The sequence below is a fragment of the Grammomys surdaster genome, unplaced genomic scaffold (genome assembly GCF_004785775.1).
Source record: "Grammomys surdaster isolate TR1022 unplaced genomic scaffold, NIH_TR_1.0 206, whole genome shotgun sequence".
NCBI classification, from domain to species: domain Eukaryota; kingdom Metazoa; phylum Chordata; class Mammalia; order Rodentia; family Muridae; genus Grammomys; species Grammomys surdaster.
Window position 1 is genome coordinate 7186535 of NW_021604651.1, and position 23929 is coordinate 7210463.

The window sequence follows — 23929 nt, forward strand, 5'->3', positions numbered from 1 at the left end:
AAATAAAATAAAATAAAATAAAATAAAATAAAATAAAATAAAATAAAATAGAATAAAATAAAGGGGTATATCCAAAAAATTAGAAGGGAGTTGGGTGCTGGAGAGATGGCTCAGTGGTTAAGAGTAACAGTTGTTCTTCCAGAGGTCCTGAGTTTAACTCCCAGCGACCACATGGTGGCCCACAGCCATCTATACGGGAATCAGATGTCCTTTTCTGGAGTGTCTAAAGACATCTACAGTATACACACATAAAATAAATAAATCTTTTAAAAATTCCTTAAAAAAAGTGAATCTGAATTTTTAAAAAAGAGATAACTGAGTTTACTGGAAACCAGGTTGCAATTCACTAAGCGGCAGAAGAAAGAAGTCTCCTTTCTCCTCCTCTTTTTTACCTTTTTCTGTGCTCAGAGGCCAGATGACCTTAAATTATTCTCAATGACTAATTGGTATGTATTATACTTTCCAAACTGATCTCATTCCTAAAACACAAAAGCAGGTGTTTTAAACCCTTGAACTCACAGCCAGTCACACCTCATGTTCTTGTTCTGTGATGAGACCATAGCTCACTAGGAATGAATGCAACGAAAAGATGAGGCAGAGGAGGAGAGGAGGGACAGGAAGCTGGAGACAAGGAGGGAAGATGGGTGTTGGTTAGGCTGGAGGGAGCAAGGAATGGAAACTTCTGAGGATGCCAGGAAGGAGAATGATAGCACAGGTGAGTAACTGAGTCCACAGACAAAGCCATCATGGCTGAGATATGGCTGTCCTGAGGTCATGGAAAAATGGAGGAAACACCCAGATTCTGAACATGCAAGGGTTTGAGCTGCGGCCCTGTGTTCGTTAGCTGTCTACATGCAAGCAAGCTTTGGAGGTGTATAGGAGCAGCCTACTGGCCAAACAGCTGCCGCCTTCACGAGTTCAGATGTACCTGCTGGCACAGGGTCATCACAAGTGGGCTGGGTGACTACTGGCCTTCCTTACAGGAGAGGAGAGCAGGGAGGATTGTAGGCCCTTCACCTGAGTATCCAACCATTTTTTTTTTTTTTTGGTAACCAGCTATATTCAATTCTTCCTTAATTAATAGAGTTCTTGGGGTCTTGGGGTGAGGCTAGGGTACACAGGCTTGGGAATGCTTGGTGGAGAGGGCTCTATTTGTGTGGCTGTATGGGAAACTATTACACATACTGGGTGATGACTTTTTAGTGTGGTTTGGCTCACCTATGTTTCTATCAATAAGCCCCTAATCATGCTCTGTCAGGAAGCCCAACAAATTCGTTGGTTCCCCAGGGGGAACTTTGGTGGAACAGAACTTTGGATTGTCATTGGAAACTATGGGTGGGGACATGTATATGTAACCCAGTGCCCCCTCCCCCAAGAAGAAAAAGTTCCCAAAACAGACGAACTGCCAAATCTCCCTTCCTTCCTTTCTTTAATTTTGATTTTGGTTTTAAAACAGGTCTCATTATGTGGCCTCACTTCAATCTTCCTGCCTCAGCCTCCCCCTCAAATTTTCCTTTTCAAGGTGAGAAATAAAGACTTGAAGAATGCAGAATTTTCTGGAAGCCACACAAAAGGCAATTGGCAGATCCAAGACACAGATGTGGGTCTAACACATAAGTAGCATCTTAGCCACTTTTAAAAATTGACTTTGGAGAAGAGGCTGACACACTTAGCCTGGAAATGGTCTATAGAGGACCAAATAGATGCCAGCAGAGCCAGAGGCTGTAAGGAATGAGGGCTCGTGTCCTAGAAAGGCTCAGCCACAGGGAGGGAAGGCAGCACTAGGGACTGGCAAACAGTCTTTGCAGATACTCTGAGGAGAATGAGGTGCCATGAGAGAAGATGAAAGGCAGGCCAGGAGGATGAGAGAGCTAGGGAGGAACATCCTATAAAAGTAAGAGCAAGCATTATTCTGCCAAGGAAGGGCTATAGGGAGATGGTACCACACAAAGACGAACTGAATGCCTAGGCCACAGGCACCACTCTGAGCATGTATGTCTTAGGGAGACCGTAACTAGGAAAAGGAATGAGCCTTCTGCTGGCAAATGCAAGCAACAAAGCACAAGCCAGTGCGGATTCTTCTAAGTCCTCTGCTGAGTGAGCAAACCCTGTCATAACAGGTCAGCTTCCTAAATCCCCACATGCTATAGACCTCTCACATACTCATCCAAAGAATGCTTTTTTGTTTTTGCTTTGTTTTTTTGTTTTTTTCGAGACAGGGTTTCTCTGTGTAGTCCTGGCTGTCCTGGAACTCACTCTGTAGACCAAGCTGGCCTGGAACTCAGAAATCCACCTGCCTCTGCCTCCCAAGTGCTGGGATTAAAGGCGTGGGCCACCACCGTCCAGCCCAAAGAATGCTTTTTGAGCATCAACTGAACACCAGATTCTACAGTCTGGATGTGCACTTCCCAGAGTTCCAGGAATCAAAGGACTGTGGTGAGAGAAACCCATAAGAGGCGTGGCTTCACAGGAAAGTCTTAGGTAACGGTGGGGTTGCCATTCAAGGTGGTATGGAACTCTAGTCTAAGTTATTCTATTTCTGCTTCCTGGACCATAGTATAGACAGTTTTTGCTCTACCATGCAGTGCCCTCCCAAAAAAAATCTTGGAGTAAACTAAGTCAACACAATACATATTTCTCTATTTCACCTCAGGTAGTACATTATAGTAGCAATCAGGCAACTAATACGCTAGACCAGGGCGAGCAATTCTGGATCACCATTCCCAGGCATTCACAATGCTGGCAGGAAAGGGGCAGCATAAAGGAGAGCCTTGGAAGAGGCCATTACACTAAAGAAGCCTTCCTTGCAATTTTGTTACTTGTGAGTTAGTCTCTAAGGGCAAAAGCAAGCACCTGACTCCTGCAGCTGTCAGAAGTGAGTGGGAGGGCTCTTGCTCCTCATAGTGAGAGCCTGCGGTGCCCAGAACATACAAGGATCACTGTTGTGTCTCAGCTGACAAACTTTGGTATGCCCCAGGCCCTCCACTTCACACAGGGTCTAGAGGATCTGAAGCCACTGAGGGTTTAACCAAAGAGGCCCATGCAACACTAAAGCACTGTGTATCTGACCAGGCTACCAGTCATTTGATAACTACCTATAAAATTAAGTTGACAAAATCACCTTAGCAAACCCAAACTCATTTGTATTGGATACAGTGTGTTTTACATGTAAAAATCAGTATTGAGGTTTAATTTGTAATAGTGGCTATTTAAAAGAATTATTGGTATGTGTATCTGAGTTTGTACACATGGGTGCAGTACTTGCAGAGGCTGGATGAGGTTGTCTGAGGCCTTAGAGCTGGAGTTAGAGGTGGTTGTGAGCCACACCCAACATGGGTGCTAGGACCTGGCCCTCTGCCAGAGCAGTAAGTGCTCTGAATTGCTGGGCCACCCCTCTCTAGCCCTGCACTGGCTGTTTTACTAAGTTACCTGCTTGTCTCTATCTTTTCATCTGATCCTCATAGCAACACACAGGTTCACGACTATCATCCTCTTTCCCATTTTGAGGATGAATGTGTCCAAGTTTCAGAGAGTGTAGTGGCTATTCCTGGTTGTCAATTCAACTATATCTGGAGTGAACTACAATCCAGAATTGGAAGGCTCACCTGTGATCCTGATCTTGAGGCACAGTGGCTATGAAAAGTTTAGGCCCAGGCAAGGTAGTACATGCCTTTAATCCAGATCCAGGCGTGTTGGTACATACCTTTAATCTGGGCCACACCTTCTGCTGGAGACCTACACAAGGACATTGGAGGAAGGAAGAAGGCTCTCTTCTTCACCTGCTTGCCTTGTGGGACTGAGCAACTGCTAGATCCTTGGACTTCCATTCACAGCTGCTGTTGACCATTGTTGGGGAGTTGGACTACAGACTATAAGTCATCAACAAATTCCCTTACTCTATAGAGACTTCCCATAAGTTCTGTGACTCTAGAGAACCCTGACTAATAGTCATCAACCTGCCCAAGGTTTCAAGTTAGCCAGTGGCTGGCAGGGTGGGCACCCAGGTGTCCTGACTGTTCCAGTGGGCTCACTGCTGAGCTCTTTGTGGCAAGAGGATGAACAGAAACCACTTCTGCATAACTGAGGCTCAATCCAATATGTTCTGATCAAAAACACATTGGGAGGCTGTATAGCAGCACTCTGAGCCGGGTGTGGTGGCTCATGCCCACGGGCCCAGCAGAGGAAAGCAGGGACAGCAGGAACAGGAACCCTCAGTTACATAGTGAGCTCTTGACCTGCATGGATATATGATCAGCTGTCTTAATAAAACCAATATGTAAGTAAAATAAGGAAATAAAATAAGTAAAACAAAATAAGTTAAAAAAAAGTTAAATATAAAAATATTGTGAAAAACCTCAGGGAAGATTTTACTTTTTAGGTCTAAGTTTGAAGTCCACATAAGAAAAAGACTTTTATCAGGACGCAGCTTGGTGGCCTCGTGCTTTTCTTCTTCCCTCCTTTGTGTGTGTCTATATGTGTATGAGCATGTGGGTGCCATGGTGTACACACAGAGGGTAGAGGCTCCTTCCACAGTGGGGGGCTCGGGGATCAAACTCACGTCCTTGGGTCAGCGGCAAGCAGCTTTACCCACTGAGCCATCTCAGCAGCCCAGCCTCCTTTGACTTACTGAGTCATCTCAAGTACAAAGGGAGTACACAGCCTCAGAAACTTGGTCTCCCCTAACTCTGCAGCTTCCAGAAAAAAGAGTTGTTGCTTTCTCTGAACCTCAGATTTGCTTCCTTTGAAACGTAGGGATTCATGTAGACTATAGGGTTCTGATCTGTTTTTGCCCACAGGTTTTTATTTAAGCCAAACTTAGAATCCATCATTCTAAATTAAGTGCTGGCTTAGTTTAGTTGGAGCTAAGAAGGTTGTGGGGAGGAAAGATGTTCCCCAGCGAGCACCTCAATAATGCTCTTCCCCCACCATCCTCCACATCTCCCCAGAAGCCTCCCACAACAGGGCAAAGCCAGCTGCCTCGGGATAGCTCAGAAGCTCTCCTCTCCTCACCCCTATGACCTGGGGGTACTTTTCACATAGTAGGCACTTCATAAATATTTGAGAGGAAACGGGTGAGATATTATTCTGCCCTTTCGGAAATGTGGTTATGTGGTTTTCATTTCCTCCGCTGACTGACCTAAGCAGTTAAACCACCACAATGGATCCTGAGGGAAACTCAAATGCTACATTTATGGAAAAGCTGCCTTTCGATTCTGACATGCCTTCCAGGTTCACTGTGGCCATAAGTTAAGGCTCTGTCAGCACTTCCATTATGAAAACTGTTTTGTGGTTTCATAACGTAGCCATAAAAGTTTGCCCCTCGGCTATCCTTGGGTGCACAAATTGAAAAGCTTGTTTTAAGTCAAAATGTGGGAATCAGAAAACAAACAATTTATTGGTTTCAGACATGGTTTTGTGCCCGTCTTGGCCAAACAAGATTTATGATGTGGGGAAATAGAATGAGCTGAGACACTTGGTTTCTGAAAAGCCTGAGAAAGAGGGAAATAGCCAAATTACTTATATCTCAAAAGGGTCCCTGAACACAGTCATTCTTTTGCTTATATTTTCATCAAGTAAAGTGTACGAGATGCTGAATCTACTTTATGTATTCTTATCTTTTTTAAAAAAGCATTTTCTGTTAATTCTGTTAGAATGGTATAACTGTCTGTTTATCTGGATATCAGAAAACTGTCAAAGAAAGTTCAGCAATGCTGGTAGTAAGTTCCTCAGACGACAGCAAATGGCTGGGTTTAATCAATAAGAATCCATCAGTCACAGATTTGAAAATGTAGGAAAGTGAAGTCTCACCCTACCACATTACTGATGCTGGAAACTTGGTAATGCTGTTGACTTTTCAGACTGTGAGGCCAAGGCCTCAGCACAGAAAGAACTCCTAGACACCAGGCTACAGGTGGTTAACAGGACCAGACCCAGGCATTCCACATCCCAGCCAGGCAATCAGCTGGTCACTCCTTCCCACCAGATGTTACTGTGAAAGGTCCTAGGATCCGACATATTTGCTGGGTTACTGCTGTCTAACACAGTACAACACATGCAAATGCATACACCCATAACAAGAGTCCTTTCTGGTTCTCATGATACCAGGACTTGGCACTTCATGACTCTGAAGACCTAAATCACAAGCCACAGGGCATTAATAACCATATTATTTTACCCCCTCTGGGCTGAGCACAGTTGAGCACCTCACCATAGTAAGTATGTTTCAGTTAGAGGCAAGACACTAAACCACAGGTTCAACTTTCACTCAGCAGGACACAGACCTCCATGAGAGAAGCTGACCAATGAACAGGTCAGCCTAGTAATGAAGCTGGATGGTCAAAGGTAGGGTAATAGTTTGTCTTAGAGTTATCATTTGCAGTTGACCAAAGCAGGAAAGGATTTATTTGGATTACACTTCAATAGCACTGTTGATCATCAAAGGAAGTCAGGACCAGAACTCAAACAGGTCAAGAATCTGGAGGAAGAAGTTGATGCAGAGGCTGTGGAGGAGTGCTGTTTACTGGCTTGCCCTCTTTTGGCTTGCTCAGTCTGCTTTCTTATAGAACCCAGGACCATAAGCCCAGGGATGGCCCCACCCACAATCAACTGGGTTGCCCCTATCCCTATCAATCACTAATTAAGAAAATGCTCTATGGGCCTGCCTACCGTCAGATCTTCTTCTGAAGGCTTTTTCTCAATTGAGGCTCCCTCTTCTCAGATGACACTAGCTTGTGTCAAGTTGACGTAAAACTAGCCAGCACACAGTCTAAGATCATTATGATGAACCAGACTCAAACTAGATGTTTGAACTTACTCAGCTATAGCTCTAAGGAATGGATGGATTTTGTTCCTCATTTGGATGCTCCCTCTTAAGGTACCAGCACACCCTCTCACATGCTTATTAATGTCTTCCTATCTCTTGTCCCTCCTCTATACTCTACTCTCAGGCAGGAATAAACCTTGTTTCTCTCTGTAACCTAACTGTCTGGCACAGTTTGTAGAATGAATGAATGAATGAATGAATGAGTGAGTGAATGAACGAGGAAAGGCATGCAGTAACTGATGGCCCTGGCTTCCTCAGTTTCTCCTTCACTATCTCCTCCACCCCACGCCATCCTGCCTACTCAGAAGTCACCACTTAGCTCTAGGGCTGCATTTTTCATAGGAAGAATTTGATTTTGTTCATCACAGCCCAAGAAAATATTTTTCTTAAGTCAAAGAAGGATTTTTTGTCAGAAAAACAGGAAATTCCTAAATACCTGGGTAGAAGATCACAGCCCACTCCAATTTCTCTCGTTTCCACTTCAGTCTTGGGCTGAGTTTCTGTCAAATAGTCCAACCTGCTTTGTAGTTCATTATTCTAGAATTGAGAAGAAAGTAGACTTAGAAAATCAAGCACGCAACACAAGGTGTGCCTTACGGAGCTGATGGTAAAGAAATACCTTGGTTCCATCGTTATGCAAAGCTCTCCATGTGTTCACACATGCACATCAAGTTGCACATACATGAATAGAATGCTGACTATGCTATAGCATTAGCTGCTTTTTTTGATCAAAAATTTGTTGTAGGGACAATGAGACGACTCAAAGTGTAAAGGTGACTGCAGTCAAGGCTGATGACCTGAGATTGAACCCCAGGACCCATGTGGTAGAAGGAAAGAACTGACTCCTACAAGTTGTCTTCTGACCTGCATATGAGCTATGTTGCATGTTTGTGAACACCACATGTGCGCATACGCGCATACACGCACACATACACACACACACACACACACACACACACACACCAATGTGTTGCAGATGCCTCCCCAAATATACTAGTTTTCTTTCTGTGTCAATAAACTATGTTAACTGAATCACAGTATCCCATTGTATGGATGTACAGTATTTATTTAACCAGTTTTATATGATGGGCAGTTGGATATTTATCACATTTTTGGCATTATAAATAAGGTGCAAGTCAACTTTTAACACTCCCTTACTAAGTTATAAAATGAGTAAGTCTATTAAGTTAATTTAGTGGGAAATGCCTCTCTAACTGAATAATTAGTATTTCATAGGTGTGGAAAAATTCAGAATCTCAAACACATAAACTAGAATGAGCTCCTTGGGATTAAAATTAGCATTCTGTATACTTCTCATGATTATTCTTTTTAAAAGCTGCAGCCAAACATTGCAAAGGCTAATGATTAGATGCCCAGGAATTGGAAATGTGCCCCATGGGGAAAATGAAGGACAAAGGGGCAAAAAGAGCTGAGGAGAGGCTGCTGGCTCAGCTTCTTTCTAGATCTGGGGGTCCAGCACCCTCTTCTGGCCTCTAAAGGGTGTTAGATCCCCTAGAGCTGGAGGTATAGGCAGCTGTGAACTGCCTGATGTGGGTGCTGGGAACCAAACCTGAGTCCTTGGCGAGAGTAGTGAGTGTTCTTAACTGCCAAACCATCTCTCCAGCTCCATAACTGATTTGTTAACAAGTTCTTGTACATATTTTTTGGTAATGATAAACTCAATTTTAAAACCATAAAGGCCCTATCTATTATCTTGGCTGGATTCTTGAAACTTGACAAGTAACACATACAAGATAAAATTTACTGAATAAATGTATAAATACAAATGTATAAATAAAAATAAATAAATACAACAAGTGTTTAAAAAGATAATCAGAAAACATCACAGTATTTGTCTCTCTTTTTTAAAGTCTGAGCTGAGCTGAAGCATGGGTCCCAGATACTGAATGCCACATGGAATTTTTAAAGTCCTATGGAAGGGGCTGGAAATATGGATCATCAGCTAAGAGTATCATCCGCTCTTACAGAGGACCCAAGGGTGGTTACTGTACCCACATGGGCAGCTAACTACTGTCTCTAACTCCAGGTCCACCAGATCCAATGCCTTCTTCTGGCCTTCAGGGCACTACACACATATGGTGCCTAGAAAGGAATGCAGGCAAATCATTCATATGCATAAAACTAAATAAATCTTCAAAAAGGAAAGGTTAAAAAAGGTCCCAGGGAAGCAGGATTATTTGGTTTGAAGGGACGTGGGTTGCCATCGAGTAGCCACTTCTGAATGAGCAATGCCAAGGGGCTGTTGTGTAAAACTTCATCTGTGTGAGGTTCTGAAAGGTGGAAATGGTGTAAAGAGAGACCATGTACCCACCAAGTCCTAGCAACTGATGAGCTATGACCTACAGACCTACTCTGTCTAGAAAGAATGAGACGTGTTAGCTTACCAGAGCAGGGCACACTCTTCTGGACTCTCCAATTTATAAGGAAAGAGAAAAGCAGAAGAGGTCTTTCTTGCTAACAACTCCAGCCCTCACGGCTGTTCCTCTCTAGTGCAAAGACTTTAATCCTGAAGGTTTCATAGACTAACCACGGTGAGGATGTATCATCAGGAGGCATGAGGAAATGTGCCTGAACTGCCACACAAGGAAGGGTGGACACATGGCCCCAAAATGTTCTGTTTAATTTCGCCACATTCTGTGTATAATATCAAATGCCCACAGAAGTACAGAAGTTAAAAATTAACAGTTATAAAAACTGAATGAGATCAGTTTTAATAGTGTGTATCTTCTGTATATCAGACAGTGTAGTGGAAGGCAGTGACCAGAGAACAGAATGCAAATGCTGCGCATCCCTACCCATCTCCGTCTTGTTAGGGTACAGATAACTGAGCAGAACAACAGTGTGATAGCATTACAAAAATATCCACAAAGTATTAGAGTGAACCCACAAGGGGAAATATCAGAGTCAGAAGAGGGAATGAAGAGAGAGAGAAAGCAAAGGAGACAACTGCTCATGTTGGACAGCTTCACAACCACTGGTAATTTCAGCTCCAGGAGAACGGACACCTTCTTTGGACCAGGAAAGGGAGCCTTAAACCATCAAGACTATGAGACAAATGGAAAGATGAGAACCAGAGCAGGGGGACCCCCAGATTGTGTTCTGGATTCAGTAGAGGTCTCTAGTAGACCTATGAAGCACGCCCATGAGAGGTGAACTCAAAGAATGAATCTGAGCGGTAAGGAAGTGAACTGAGACATTCGCTTTTAAGGGGAAGATCCTCACTGCTTTTTTAGAACAATGGGACATAATTGAAGTCAGTGGATCTCAACCTTCCTCATGCTGCAACCCTTTAACTAAAGTCTTCATGTTGTGTTAACCCCCAACCGTAAAATTATTCTCATTGATATTTCATAACTGTAATCTTGCTACTGCTATGAATCCTAATGTAAATATTTGTGTTTTCTGTTGGACTTAGGTGAACCCTGTGCAAAGTCATGGGGTCGAGACACACAGGTTGAGAACCTCTGATCTACAGTCTCCACATTAAAGGATTAACAATGAGTAGTTTAGAATCCAAAGTCACATCACAAGGGAAAAGTCAGCAAGATGTGGCCTGTTCTTAGGGGAACAGTGATGGACAGATGAAAGTCCTGATGCCACCAGACGCTAGACTTTGCAGGTGAGTATTTGAATGTGTTCATCATAATTATGATCAAGAGATAATGGAAAAATATGCTCACAGGTAATGAACTAGTAAAGAAATAATAAAAAAGGTCCATGAAAGATTCAACTGGAAATTTTAGAATAGAGAAATATAATACTTATTATTATTGTTGTTGTTAATTAATATGATTATATTTATATAATATATTATATAAATATGTGATATAATATACAATTATATAATATATGATTATATAACATATTTACATACTTTATATAAATATAATGACATATAGTATTAACATAATAATTAATAATTATTAATAATCTTGGGTAGACTTAGGGAAGAAATCAAGACATCTAAAGGTACATTACTAGAAATTATCCAATTAAAAGAAGTTAGGGCTGGGGAGATGGCTCAGTGGGTGAAGTATCTGCATTACAAGCAAGAAGACTTGAGTTTGGTCCTCAGAATCTACATGAAAAAGACCAATGCTAGGAAACAGAGGTGGGAGAAGTTTGGGGGCTCATCAGTCAGCTAATCTTGCTGAATCAGTGAGATCCATCCTGGATCACCGAAAATCCCTGTCTTAAAATATAAAAGACAGTGGAGGGAACTGGAGGAAGGCATCTCACATGGATGTATGCATGCACCTGAGTGTGCCTTTTGCATGAGTGTATGTGTGCGCACACATGTGTGCCTGCTGTTAAAGACCTAACACTACTGCCCAAACCACAGAAAGGAAGGTGAGGAAAACAAAGGCAGCAAAATTAAAACCCAGCAAGGCAGCACAAACCTCTAATCCCAGCACACTGAGGGCAGAGACAGGGAATCAGAAGTTCAAGACCATCCCCAGCTACATGAGTTTGAGGCCATCCTGGGCTACATGAGACCCTGCCTCAAAGAGAGAAGAATAGGAAATAATTCAAAGTCATCTTGTGATAGAAAAGTAGGGTAATTGTAAGATGTTAACATTTTGTTGATTTTTGAACTAGGAAGCATTTCTAAGGCATGTAGCTTACTGTGTATTAATTGTATGCCTGTTTGTAACATTGTTGTACTAAGTTGGAAATAATAATAAAAAGAAGTGAAATGAATGAACAGCTTGGTTTGTCACCAGGACTGTACTCTGTAGAAGCTTCTGGGACTGAGGGGCAATGTCTGCTTCTTCTGCTTTCAAACACCACCACCTTGTGTTTGTATGTGTAATGTGTACCACTGTGTGGACAGGGAGGCGTGTAAGCCTTCCAGGAAGGACCAACCTGGCATGGAGCAACACCAACACACACACACACACACACACACACACACATGCCAAAATAGGCTCCTCTCCCAGCTCCCCTCTGGCCTAGGGAAGCCAGTGGCCAGGGGCTGAATGGGACACCAAGATAAGCACGAATCCAATATAATGCATGCGGGGAGCCATGCTGCAGCCACAATGCCACCCAAGAAACCTAATGAGAGTTCTACAAGTGTCCCACAGACACAGACAGGCATGTGCCCTGCACTGTGTATGTTAAGGACAGGATGGATACAAACCAGACTTTGTATTCCTTTCTTGTGACTCTTAACTATAACCAGAAGTTCAAGATTTTCAGCAAGGGAACAGAATCCAGCCTAGAAGGCTTAGCCACTCATTGAAGACCAGGACTCTAATTTTACTTTAGGACATTCTTTAAAAAAACTGATTTATTTATTTTATGTATGTGAATACACTGCCACTGTCTTCAGACATATCAGAAGAGGATATCAAATCCCATTACAGATAGTCGTGAGCCATCATGTGGTTGCTGGGAATTGAACTCAGGATTTCTGGAAGAGCAGTCAGTGCTCTTAACCACTGAGCCATCTCTCAAGTCCATAAGATATTCTTTTAAAGACTTATTCACTTTTATTTTATGTGTATGAGTGTTTGCCTGCATGTCTGTGCATTCATCAAGTGTGTGTCTGGTGCCCAAGGAAGCCAGAAGAGGGTGCTGCTAAATGCCCTGGAATTGGATTAATATACTGTTGTAGCCACCATGTAGGGGCAGGGAATTGAACCTGTGTCTTCTGCAAGAGCATCTACTGTTCTTAACTACTACAGCCTCATTATTTTGGGAATATTTTCAAAAGTGTTTTTAATACATTTCTTTTTGTATGCGTGTGTGTGTGTGTGTGTGTGTGTGTGTGTGTGTGTGTGTGTGTACCTGTGGATATCAGAGGACAAGTTGCAGGACCAGTTCTCTCCTACAGTGTGGGTCCCAGAGAACTTTTATCCACTAAGCACTCTTGCTGATGCAGAACATTTAAAAATTTTAATTTTTATTTATAAGCATTGTATATGTCTGCATGTATATATACACTTGTGCAGGGGGATGCCCAAGAAGACCAGAAGAAGGCATCAGGTCCCCTGGAGCTGGAGTTACCACTTGCTGGAAACTGAACTCCAGTCCTCTGCAAGCACAGCAAGTTCTGAGCCATCTCTTGAGCCCCAGAACACTTTGTGTAACTGTCAGAAACAGGGAATGGAATATTTCTTCTCCAGATGATTAGTAAACAAAAAATTGGAAAAAGAAGAAGAGGAAGAGGAAGAGGAAGAAGGAGAGAAGGAGGAAGAGGAAAAAGAGGAAGAAGGAGAGGAGGAGGAAGAGGAAGAAGAGGAAGAATAAGAAGGAAAAGGAGGAGGAAAAGGAGGAGGAAGAAGAAGGAAGAGGATGAAGAAGAGGTAGAGGAAGAGGAGGAGGAGGAGGAAGAGAAGGAGGAGGAGGGAGGAGGAGGAGGAGGGAGGGAGGGAGGGAGCAGGAGGAGGAGGAGGATGGATGGGCCAGGCAAAGGGAGCCTTTGGGAATCTGGTGTGTATTTTTGAGGTATGTATGCATGTAAAACCTAATAATTTTAAATATCAGTTAAGAGTGAATGATTAGACCAAGGATTAATCAATATTCTCTACTTGAGTGGGAAGAAAGATCCAGGTCACCACTCATGAGCTCAAGCCCAGATACTGAGTGTTCTCTGGCTAGACTGCTTGTCTGATGTCTTGATGTAGTTTGTGAAAGAGGTGGTGGGACAGTAAGCTTTCAGACATTAAAAATAAAAGCAATCTCAGAGGTGACATGAGTCGTCTTCTTCCTCCTGCCTCTTTAGAAGCTGGAGTCACTGAGTCTAAGCTGTGAGCGGAGTGATCTGCACGTCATGTACAGATACTGAGGAAACACCGTTCAGAACCTAGTGTCCCATCAGACTCTTGCACCTTTTGAGACTACATCCCAACACTGTCATCTCAAAAGTTCAAGACTGGAAACTATGGCATTGAGTGACAAAAAAAACAAAAACAAAAACAAAAACCAACAACAACCCACCAAACCCAAGAAAACCAAAAACCCACAAAATAAATCTCAACTTTGCATGTGCTCACGCATGTGCAGTTGCACGTGTGTGTGTAGGTGAGAGATCCACTTCAGCTGTCATTCCTCAGGCCTATCCACCTTGTCTTTTGAGACATATAGTCTCTCATAGGCTTGGAGTGCACTAAGTAAAGTAGGCTGGCTGGACAGGAACCCTAAGAATCACCTGTCTCGGAGTGACACCACTGCCTGCCTGTTACATGGTTCTGGGGATTCAGTCGGGTCCTCCCGTTTACAAACATCACTACTTTCCCAAGTGAGTTTTCTCTCCAGTGCTCATAATGCTTTAAGGAAGCTTATGATCATTCATAGCTACAAGCAACAGCAGAATGCACCTGCCTGAGTCCTATATGGTGCCATGGAGTGAAGAACTCAGATGTATACAGGTGTATACAGCCAACTCTGATAAGTCAGCTCTGGCATATCACTGTATACTTCCCACAGGCCTAAGGAGACTACTGAACCAAGTAGTGTATGAACCAAGGCTCTTCAGTTAGTTACCTATAGGATAAGGAGGTAGAAGACAGGGTTTCTCTGTGTAGCCCTGGCTGTCCTGGAACTCACTCTGTAGGCCAGGCTGACCTTGAACTCAGAAATCAGCCTGCTTCTACCTCCCAAGGGCTGGGATTAAAGGCATGCACCACCACTGCCTGGCCATAGAGGCAAATCTTTATGAGTTCAAAGCCAGCCTGATCTACAGCAGTAGTTTCAGGACAGCCAGGGCCACACAAAGAAACCCTGTCTTGAAAAACAAATGAACCAAAAAATAAAAAACACCACTACAAACAAAAACTAAACCAAACAAACATCAAAAAACAAAACCAAAAAAAGACATTTTGCTATAGCAACAGAAAATTGCTTAAAAGGAGAGGATGAATCTTGTGTTCATGTCATTCAAGGGCAAAATTAATATACAGTATATAAAGAATATTATTAGATGCTGCTATTATATTGGCATCCAAGATAATTTTATAATAGAAAAGTACAGTGATTATAAGACATGTAAGAAATGTAATCAATTTTTTAACCTAGAAAGCTTTCTAAGGTTATATAGGTTTTTATGTATTAATTATATGCCTGTCTATACTTCTATACTAAGAAGAATAAAGTAAAGTAAGAGTCAGCTCACGCAGAACACCATACCCTACAGAAGGACACCTCAGAATCACCAATCACACGTCAGTTGGAAAGGGGGGCGGGGGGCTCATTGGTGTCAGTTGTCACCAACACACAGCTAGGAACAGGTCAGTAATGGCAAAAAGCTGGGCATCATGGGACATGTCTATAATCCCAACTCTAGAGATGCAGAGACAGATGGACCTCTGGGGCTTGCTGGCCAGCTAGCCTAACTTACTCACTGCATCTCATGCTAGTGGGAAATTCTGACGCAAAAAAGGTAGTCTTTCTGAGGAATGACAGGCAAGGTTGCTGTCCTCTAGCCCTCCACCCCAACTACTGAACTAAACAAAACAGCAGTTTTGTTTAAAAAAGCATGTAATGAATTAAATTGTGATGTTTGATATTTTAGAACTGCATTAATTTTTTTCATGTGACTTATATGTTCATCTTCTATGTAAAGTCAACATGGGAAGTGGTCAAGAACAACTGGCGATATTTGTCCTGGAAAGCGAATCAGATTTATAATTAGTGTTTAAATGTTTAAGAAAGACTGGATTCCTAGTCTTGTTGTGAGATGAACGTGGCTGTTACTGTAGAACCCTCCTGCATCCTCTGATGCTCATAGCCTCCTGACATGAATCATCTCCCCAGTCTTTACTGGAGGCTTCCTGTGAGCATCACAGGAAAATTGATCCTGCCTAGGTGGTTAAATGGATGGAACCCCAGGAGCAGATGCCAGCCACTGTCTGGTAAGAGTAGTGAATGCTCAGCCTTCTGGAGATGATCTAAGCTGGTTCCATACTATACCCAGAGACCCCAACTGCCATGAGCCTTGGCTGCCCACAGAGGTGAGATTCCTTTCCTAGACTCATCTCCCTATGCTATTCTGGGGACTCCTGGAACTATCTCCCAGCATCAAGTCATATCCGCATCCCAGCAGCCTAAACTAGGAGCTGAATCATCTGTGCATTAAACAAAGCATATGTTTGCGAGCTCTACCCCTGCCCTTCAATGCACAACACTCCCCTGGACACTTTTGGAGAACATGGGAGTATCACAGACAGAAACAAGGTGGGAGGCCCTCTGGGGTGAGCGTCTGTCTCTGTCAGCATCTCTTCTCCCTCTTCTGAAAACTCCTTCTATCTGGACATAGACCTCTTCCAGGGACTCTTGTCACCAGGGTAGATATGCATTTGCATCTCTACCCCTAGTATACACAGAGCTGTGATTTCAGAAGTAAATCTTAAAAACAAACGCTGGAAATCAGGGAGGCAGCACATACCTGAAACCCTGTAATTGGGAGGTGGAGACAGAGGAGCATGTGTTCAAAGTCACCCTCGACTACATAGTGAGTTTGAGGATAGCCTGGGCTACTTGAGATACTGTTTAAAAAAAAAAAGCTGATGCTGGGCCCAGTGACCAAGGAGGGGAAGACATGAGTGGGAACACCTCTAGGACACCAAGACTCATGGGCTTTGAATCTGAAACCAGGTCCCTAGACGCTATGAAGGCTCCTGGTTATGGCAGCCCTAGGCAGTCCATTCATCCAAGTAAGTGACTTGGCTTGTCATGCCTGCAAGCATGCAGCAAGGAGGTAGGCTTTAGACTCAGACACACCATCCTGACTATAAGCCTGGACAGGAAATGATGTTCTTGAAACTCAGTCCTATCTTTAGAAGTGGGGAGACATCATTTATTCTGAGGGTAGCCCTTTCAATAAGCTAAGAGCAGAGTGCTGACTCAGTATGCCCTGCATTTCCTTATATTTTGGATCATGAGCTTAGCCTTTAATGGCTGATCCATCTCTCCAGCTTGTGCCATACATTTCCTGTGCGCTCTCATGGGTCTGTCCCACACTTGTGTAGTTATGATTTCTTTATAAAGATAAGGAACCTCTCTGGTCAATCCAACTGCTGTACTAGGCTGGATTAGATTCCACTCTTTGTGTCTATGTTATACAGAACATGTGGCAACACCCTGAACACAGTAGGTGCTCAGCAAATGACATCCTGCTTTTCCCCTTGTGTCACCATCAAGTCCCCGGGTGTCTCATGGGGGAAGGGCTACACAGAGGGACACTGACAAGGACAGGTGCTTGGCAAACCAGCTCTTTGTGGAGCCAAAGAAGGCAAAGGCTCAATGCCAAGTTCTTAATAAAGAGCCTACAGGGAAAATGGATGTCAGCTCCTTCTGTTAACATCCAACCCCCTAAGATTCTTCCAACTCATCTCTTTCCCTGGAACTGCCACAAAATCCCCCAAATGCCTTTCGAAAGGCCAGAGGCAAGACTATGAAGCAACTCCAAGATGCTGGTGAGACAAAGTCACCTCTAAAACGGGCTTACTAGGAGGAACAGAGCCAAGTGTTGGATTTTGGGAGTCTTGTCTCCAAGTGGACTCTGGGTTTTCATGAGCTTGGGTGACACCACATCCCTTTTCTGCCTTTTCCCCCATGTCACAGGGATCACAATCCTTCTTGTGAAGTTTTAAAAGGTGCCGAGTAAACCATGCAAGGGATATTGTATAGATCATTCACAAACTATAAAGGCCTATATCCCCGAGGTCTTGTGAGTAGCAACAACATACTCAGCTTGCTGGGAGAGTCCTTGGAGATGCACCAGACCTTTGAAAGCACCCGCTGCCAGCAGCAGGCTAGAGCAGGGAGAAAGTGGAGAATAAGGAGCCATCAGAGCTCCTCTGCAGAGCTGGCAGTTAACCTTCAATCAATTTTATAAGGCCAGGAAATAGCCATATTTTTAATTAAGTGTCTATAGCAGGATCAGCAACATAAAATTTAATGGCAGGGAAGACACCAACTTGAAAGAGCCATAGCCTCTTACCTCTCCTTCCAGGAAAGAGATTTTTTCTAAAAGCTGCAGTATCAGGAGCTGCTTCTGTTGCACTTTTTTCTTTAATGATTCAATCTAGAAAGAGACAGGAGGAAAATAGTCAAACAAAAATGTAGAATTGTACAACAACAAGGTAACCAGAGGGCAGAAACACCTTTGCTGGTTTGCACAGAACCTGTGTGTAGATTTCTTTTTTATTTAGATTATTTTTCTTTTTGAGGCAGGATGGGTCTCCAACTGCTATATTGCTGGACATGACCTTGAACTCCCAATCTTCTTGCCTCTACCTCCTGGGTGCTGGGATTTGAGGTGTGTGCCACCACAATCTGTTTTATGGAGTGCTGGGGACTGAACTCCAGCTTTGTGCATGTCTGGTAAACATTCTTCTGTACTGAGCCACATCCCAGTCTTTCTGTATGTATTCTGTTTCCTGGATTACCAGTTGGTCTGAGAACCTTTAATAGCAGGGGATTCTGAGACCCAGGGATGTGGTGTTAGGTTTGCTTAGCTAACCTCTCTCCACATGGACTGTGTTGTTTGGACCTTGGTAACAAGGTTATCAAGTTATCAAGGTTGAGTGAGTATGCTTCAGGACACAATCAAACAAGTCCACAGAGATTAATTAGCTATCATGGACTGATGAAGCATGTGGACTTCAAATATTTAGTTACTTCTCTTAATATATTTGTATCTGACCAACCAGGTGTCAAAAGTCTTTGAGGGGAAAGGATCACTAAAAGTATTCATGGAATTCAGAGGGCTAAGGACTCACGAGGACCACCATAAGCAGAACTGGCTCCAGGGCAGATGTGGGTTGCACTGTCCTCTTTGTAAAATCACATTACACATGTAACATCAAGTAATACACCCTGGACTCCTCCTGGCTTTTCATTCAGAAACCATGTGTCTCGGAACAGAACAAAGGCTCTCTAAAAGCAAGAACCAGGGTACTTTGTGCCATGTCATGTCTTGAACAACAGTGAGATCAGGATGCAGATTCAACCAACAGTATGCTACCTTTCTAACATGTTTGTGTATCTGAGCATTCAGACATCCATTTATAAAAATCTGCCAGTGCAAAGTGATAGATTTCCCATGGAAGGGACCAAGTGACCCCTGTTGATCATTTGATCCAGAAATACTATTTCTAGGCATAGATCACAAAGATACATTGGACAAAATATAAACTAACTTGGACATATGATTTTGTTTCTAGAAAACACAAAACCAACTCCATTAAATAAGTGGTTAGTTGAACAACCTACATTGTACCCTACAAGTGGAGGTCTAGGTACCCTCAAAGTAAAGTTCTTTTACACACTGATATGAGAAACTTTTTAAATTAATTAATTTTATGTTGCATGGGTGTTTTATCTGAAATATATGTATGTGCACCATGTATGTGACCTTTCCAAGGAGGCCAGAAGAGGGTGTCAGATTCCCTGAGACTGGAGTTAGAAAAGGTGAACTGCAATGTAGATGCTCAGAATCAAACCTGGGTCCTCTGTAGGACCAGCCAGTGCTTTTAACTGCTGAGCTCTCCAGTCCCAACTTTAGAAATACAAGAATGTAGCCAGGTGGTAGTGGTGCATGCCTTTAATTCCAGCACTCTGGAGGCAGAGGTAGGTGGATCTCTGTGAGTTTGAGGCCAGCCTGGTCTAAAAAGATTCCAAGATATCTAGGGCTGTTAAACAGAGAAATCTTGTCTCAAAAAACAAAACAGCAAAAGGATGAGGATGAGGTGTAGGAGAATGGAAGAGGAGGTAGAGGAGGAAGATAAGGAACAGAAGGAGGAGAAGGTGGTGGTAGAAGAGGAAGTGTAAGAATGTGTGTGGTGAGTGGAACAATGCATCAGAAACAAAGATACTTTGGAAAACTGTATTGTACCCAGGTATTTACTGATACTAAGGAACTGTCATTTTGTTATGTGATGACAGCGTCATGGTTATCTTAGAACAAGTGCACATTTTAGATAGGCACTATTCACTGTGCGGGAAAGTTAAATACATGAGCTAGGATTTGCTTTAATATGGAACACAGGATGGGAGAAAAGAGAAGAAAAGAAAACCACTGTCACTACATGGGCCATTTGCTGAACCTGGAATGAGCCTAGCAGGCTTCACTGACTATTTTCTTTGTGCTGGGTGGACTGGGCACTTACTCATTTTGAGACTGAGTCTCTTCTCCAGGCTGGCCTCAAACTCTCCATGTAGTTTATAACCTAAACCCCTGACCCTCCTCCTAGAATTACAAGCTGCAAGACATCACACTTAGTTTTATGCAGTGCATGGGATCAAACCTAGGAGGGCCTGCATATCCAGTCAGTGATCATTCTGTCAACTGACCTGTACCTCAGGTCTATAGTTGGCATTTTAATTATAGCATATTTTTAAATTTCAAGTGATATTATATCATCCTATGGGAAGAAAAACTATCCGTATAAAATAGAATGAAATAAATACACTTAAGGTAAAATGCCTAGTGTTTTTTTAAAAAAATAACTATAGAAATTACAGTAACAAGTTACCTAGATGCCTCTGAAATCTGTCCCCAAAGCAATGCCTGAAGAGACCAATGTTGGCAAGCTTGGGAGGGACCGACACTCATGTGCTGCAGGTGGCACTGTAAATTAGAGTGACCCTTCTGGCCATTTAGCAATAAATAGTAAGAGCCATAAAGCTGTTCAGACCCTTTGACCCACTAATCCCACTCCTGGGAATCTGTCCTAAGGACATAACTCAAACGCAGGAAAAAAGCTGCATGCAGAGAGACGCTCTTGCTTCCATTATTTATAATAGAGAGAAAATGGAAATCACGTTAATGCCTTGCACTACAGGAAGCAGCCGTAAATCACGAGATACCAGCATGATGGAGTGTATTACACGGACGCTAGAAACACGTTGCAAAGGGTGTGTGTGTGTGTGTGTGTGTGTGTGTGTTTATAAAAAGCCTTGAGGGACAGAAAAACAAAAGTTTACCAAAGTGAAAATAAAAGTCATTGAAGGGATTGGGGAGGAGAGACAGCTCTGAGGCTGCTGTAGGACTGCCCCAACCACATGGTGTAACTTTTCCATTTTGCATAGGAACGGCTTACAAAAATCATCGCCATGACACTCTTTTGCCTTTCCTTCTTACAGTCTTAAGATTTTGTGTGTTGATATACAGATTAGTGTGTGTGCAGACTTGTGTGTGCACATGCATGTGGGGCCTGAGGTTGACCCGGAGTATCTTCCTCTGTTATTTCCACCGTATGTTCTGAGACTTGATCTCTTGCTGACCTTGGAGCTTATTGATTACACTAGAGCAGCCGCCCAGTGAGCTCTGTCTCCATCCCATCTCCTCATCACTGGGACCACAGGCATCACGACCAGCTTCTTCATGAGTGGAAGGGATTCAGACTCTCGCCCTCATGTTTTCAGGGCAAGTACTTTCCCAACTGGATCATCGCCTTAGCCCTTAAGATTTTTAAAACTAACCTTTAGTTATTTTTTTTGCTTTGTTTTTACCTTTTGGTAGTACTGGGTATTGAACCCAGGGCCTTGTACATTCTAGGCAAGCACTCTACCACTGAACTATGTCCCTTGCCCTAAAATGACTTGTCTTTAGGTAGCAGCCAGAATGAGACCTGAAATTCACTGAAGGGCCTAAGTTGGTAAGGAGAAAAGTCCCATCAAAGAACATAAAAAGTGCCATCAAACACCCAGCCTTCCTGCCTCTGAAAGACTCCCAAATGGCATGGAGGTCAAGGAAACTAGAGATATGGTTTCCTTTGAACATTAAAATCAGGCTGCAGAGAGCAGCAGGGACCTTGGGATCTGAGGAGCTCATGGGGAGCCGCAGACCACCCAGCTGGCCCATGGGCTTCAGTTTTTAAAATGACCTCAGTTTTCCATATCTGTGGGCCCTACAGTCTTAATTCTAAACTATAGTTCAGAAATAGTTTATTAAGTATCTGCATTGAATGTGGACAGATTGTTTTCTTGCTACTATTCCTCATATAATATAGGATAAAAACTATTCACATAGTGTTGGTATTTTATTAGGACTTGTAAGTAATCCAGAGATGTTTAAAGAGAATGGAAAGGAGTGTGCACAGACTCTGCATGAATACTGCACCATTTCTTAGAAGAACTTGAAATTCTCAGAGTTTTGGTCTGCATAGAGGATCCTAAAGCCAGAGACACTCACAGATACTGAGCGATGGCTATAAATCAGTCCATGGTGAAGGCATCACCAGGCGACATGACAGAGAATGTTCTGGGAGCTTTTTTGAGAAAGGAGAGAGCTGATGTCACTGTGAGGAGGTGTTTGGTTTGAGGGAGGAAGAAAGGATAATGGGAAGGATTCAGAGGGTGCGGAGGCCTCTGACAAGTTTTTCACAAACATGCTTCCTGTGCTGACTGAACATCCTTCATATGCAGCCAAACCAGGTTTATACAGTGCTGGGGCTCAATCCTAGGCCTATTTGCATGCTGGATAAGCACCGTACCACTGAGCTGCATTTCAGCCCCTCTTTTCTGTCACAAGTTATGTTTTAAACAGGGTCTCACATAGCCCAGGCTGGCTAGGAGCTACGATGCCAAAGATCTTGAACTTCTCCTCATTCCCCTGCCTCTACTCCCTGACTGCTGAGATTACAGACCTGCTCTACCATCCAGGCCCTCAGTGACTGACTGAGGCATTCTGGTTTGTAACTTGACCTTCAGGAGGTTCAATCATTCTTCAGAAAAGCTGCATTTATGTCTAGCTGTCACCAGGTGGTGGTAAATGACCCAAAATACTGGGCTTGATCAAGCTGGGGTTTGTGACTCCATGGGGAGAGCAACAATACCAACCAATCAGAGCCCCCAGGGTCTAAACCACCAGCCTGGGAGCACATAGGGAGGGACCCATGACCCCAGCTGTATATGTAGGGGAGGATGGCCTTGTTGGGCATAGGTGGGAGAGGAAGTCCTTGGTCCCATGAAGGCTGGACACCGAGTATGGGGGAATTTGAGGGTGGGGAGGTGGGAATGGGGGGGTGAGGGCACATCCACATAGAAGCAGGAGGGGGGTGGTGGGATAGAGGGTTCATGGGTGTGTGTGTGAGGGAGGAATGGGGTAAGAGGATAACAGCTGAAATGTAAATAAAATATCCAATAAAAAAAAACCTTAGTAATAAAAAAAAAAGAAATGAAACATCAGGGGACCCACTTTACAGACTTTCATAGGTGCCCTCATCTTGTTCTACTAGCTGAATTTAAATGTCACACTGAAGTCCAGCTCTAGGCAGCACATAATCTTACCCGCTATCTTTAAACTGAGGTTAAAATGATGCTTTCTAACGCCTGTCTCCATCAGCATGGCTCTGCACCACACTCAACAGATGATTACATTAAAGAGATCTTGAAAGATGCCACGTTTTTAAGCCTTTGGGCTGATTCGGTGTTTAAAGGTGGAGAGGTGACTCTGTGGTTAAGCACTTACTGCTCTGGCAGAGGACCAGGATTCAGCACTCACACTAGGTGGCATACAACTGTCTGGAAGTCCAGCTCCAGGGGACCTGATGTCCTCTTCTGGCCTCTGTGGGTACTGCACACAGTGGTGCAACAGAGTGGTGCCCATATAGATAAGCAGATACACATATACACAATTTTTAAGTTAATTTGTTTAAGGAGAAGGGAAATGACAGTTGTAGCTTGCTATAACTGATCATTGCTTTTCTCCTCTTTAACAACAGTTGAGATGCTTGCATCTGTAGTTTGAGCTAAGCAATCACTCTTAAGCATGGTCACACTCTGGCATTGTCTGGGGAGGCTCACAAATCACACAGTTTCATTAACTCCTTTGGAAACAGATTACTGTAGTGAAAAGATTCCTCTCAATTTGGCTCAAAAATAGTTACCAACCAGACAAAGAAGAAAGCGTACAATAATGTTGGAATAGGGTTGGGGAGATAGCTTAGTAAGTCAAGTAGTTACAAGGCTGAATTGTAAAGTCAGGTATGGCGGTGAGCTTGTAAGCCCAGTGGTAGGAAGCAGGAAATAGAAGATTCCTGGGGCTTAGTGACCAGTAAGCTCAAAGCTAGTGAGAGATACTGTCTAGATAGATAGATAGATAGATAGATAGATAGATAGATAGATAGATAG

The 23929-nt window shown here is 43.2% G+C and overlaps 1 protein-coding gene across 1 annotated transcript in view; it reads right to left on the bottom strand.

Moving 5' to 3' along the window:
- Positions 1-23929, bottom strand: part of Myzap (myocardial zonula adherens protein) — an 87248-nt gene that overhangs the window by 4105 nt on the left and 59214 nt on the right. Inside the window, exons 11-12 of the mRNA XM_028771385.1 lie at positions 17793-17876; positions 7260-7360 (exon numbers count right to left, since the gene is read on the bottom strand). Of these exons, the coding sequence (XP_028627218.1) occupies positions 7260-7360; positions 17793-17876 (185 nt within the window). The remainder of the gene's footprint in view (positions 1-7259; positions 7361-17792; positions 17877-23929) is intronic.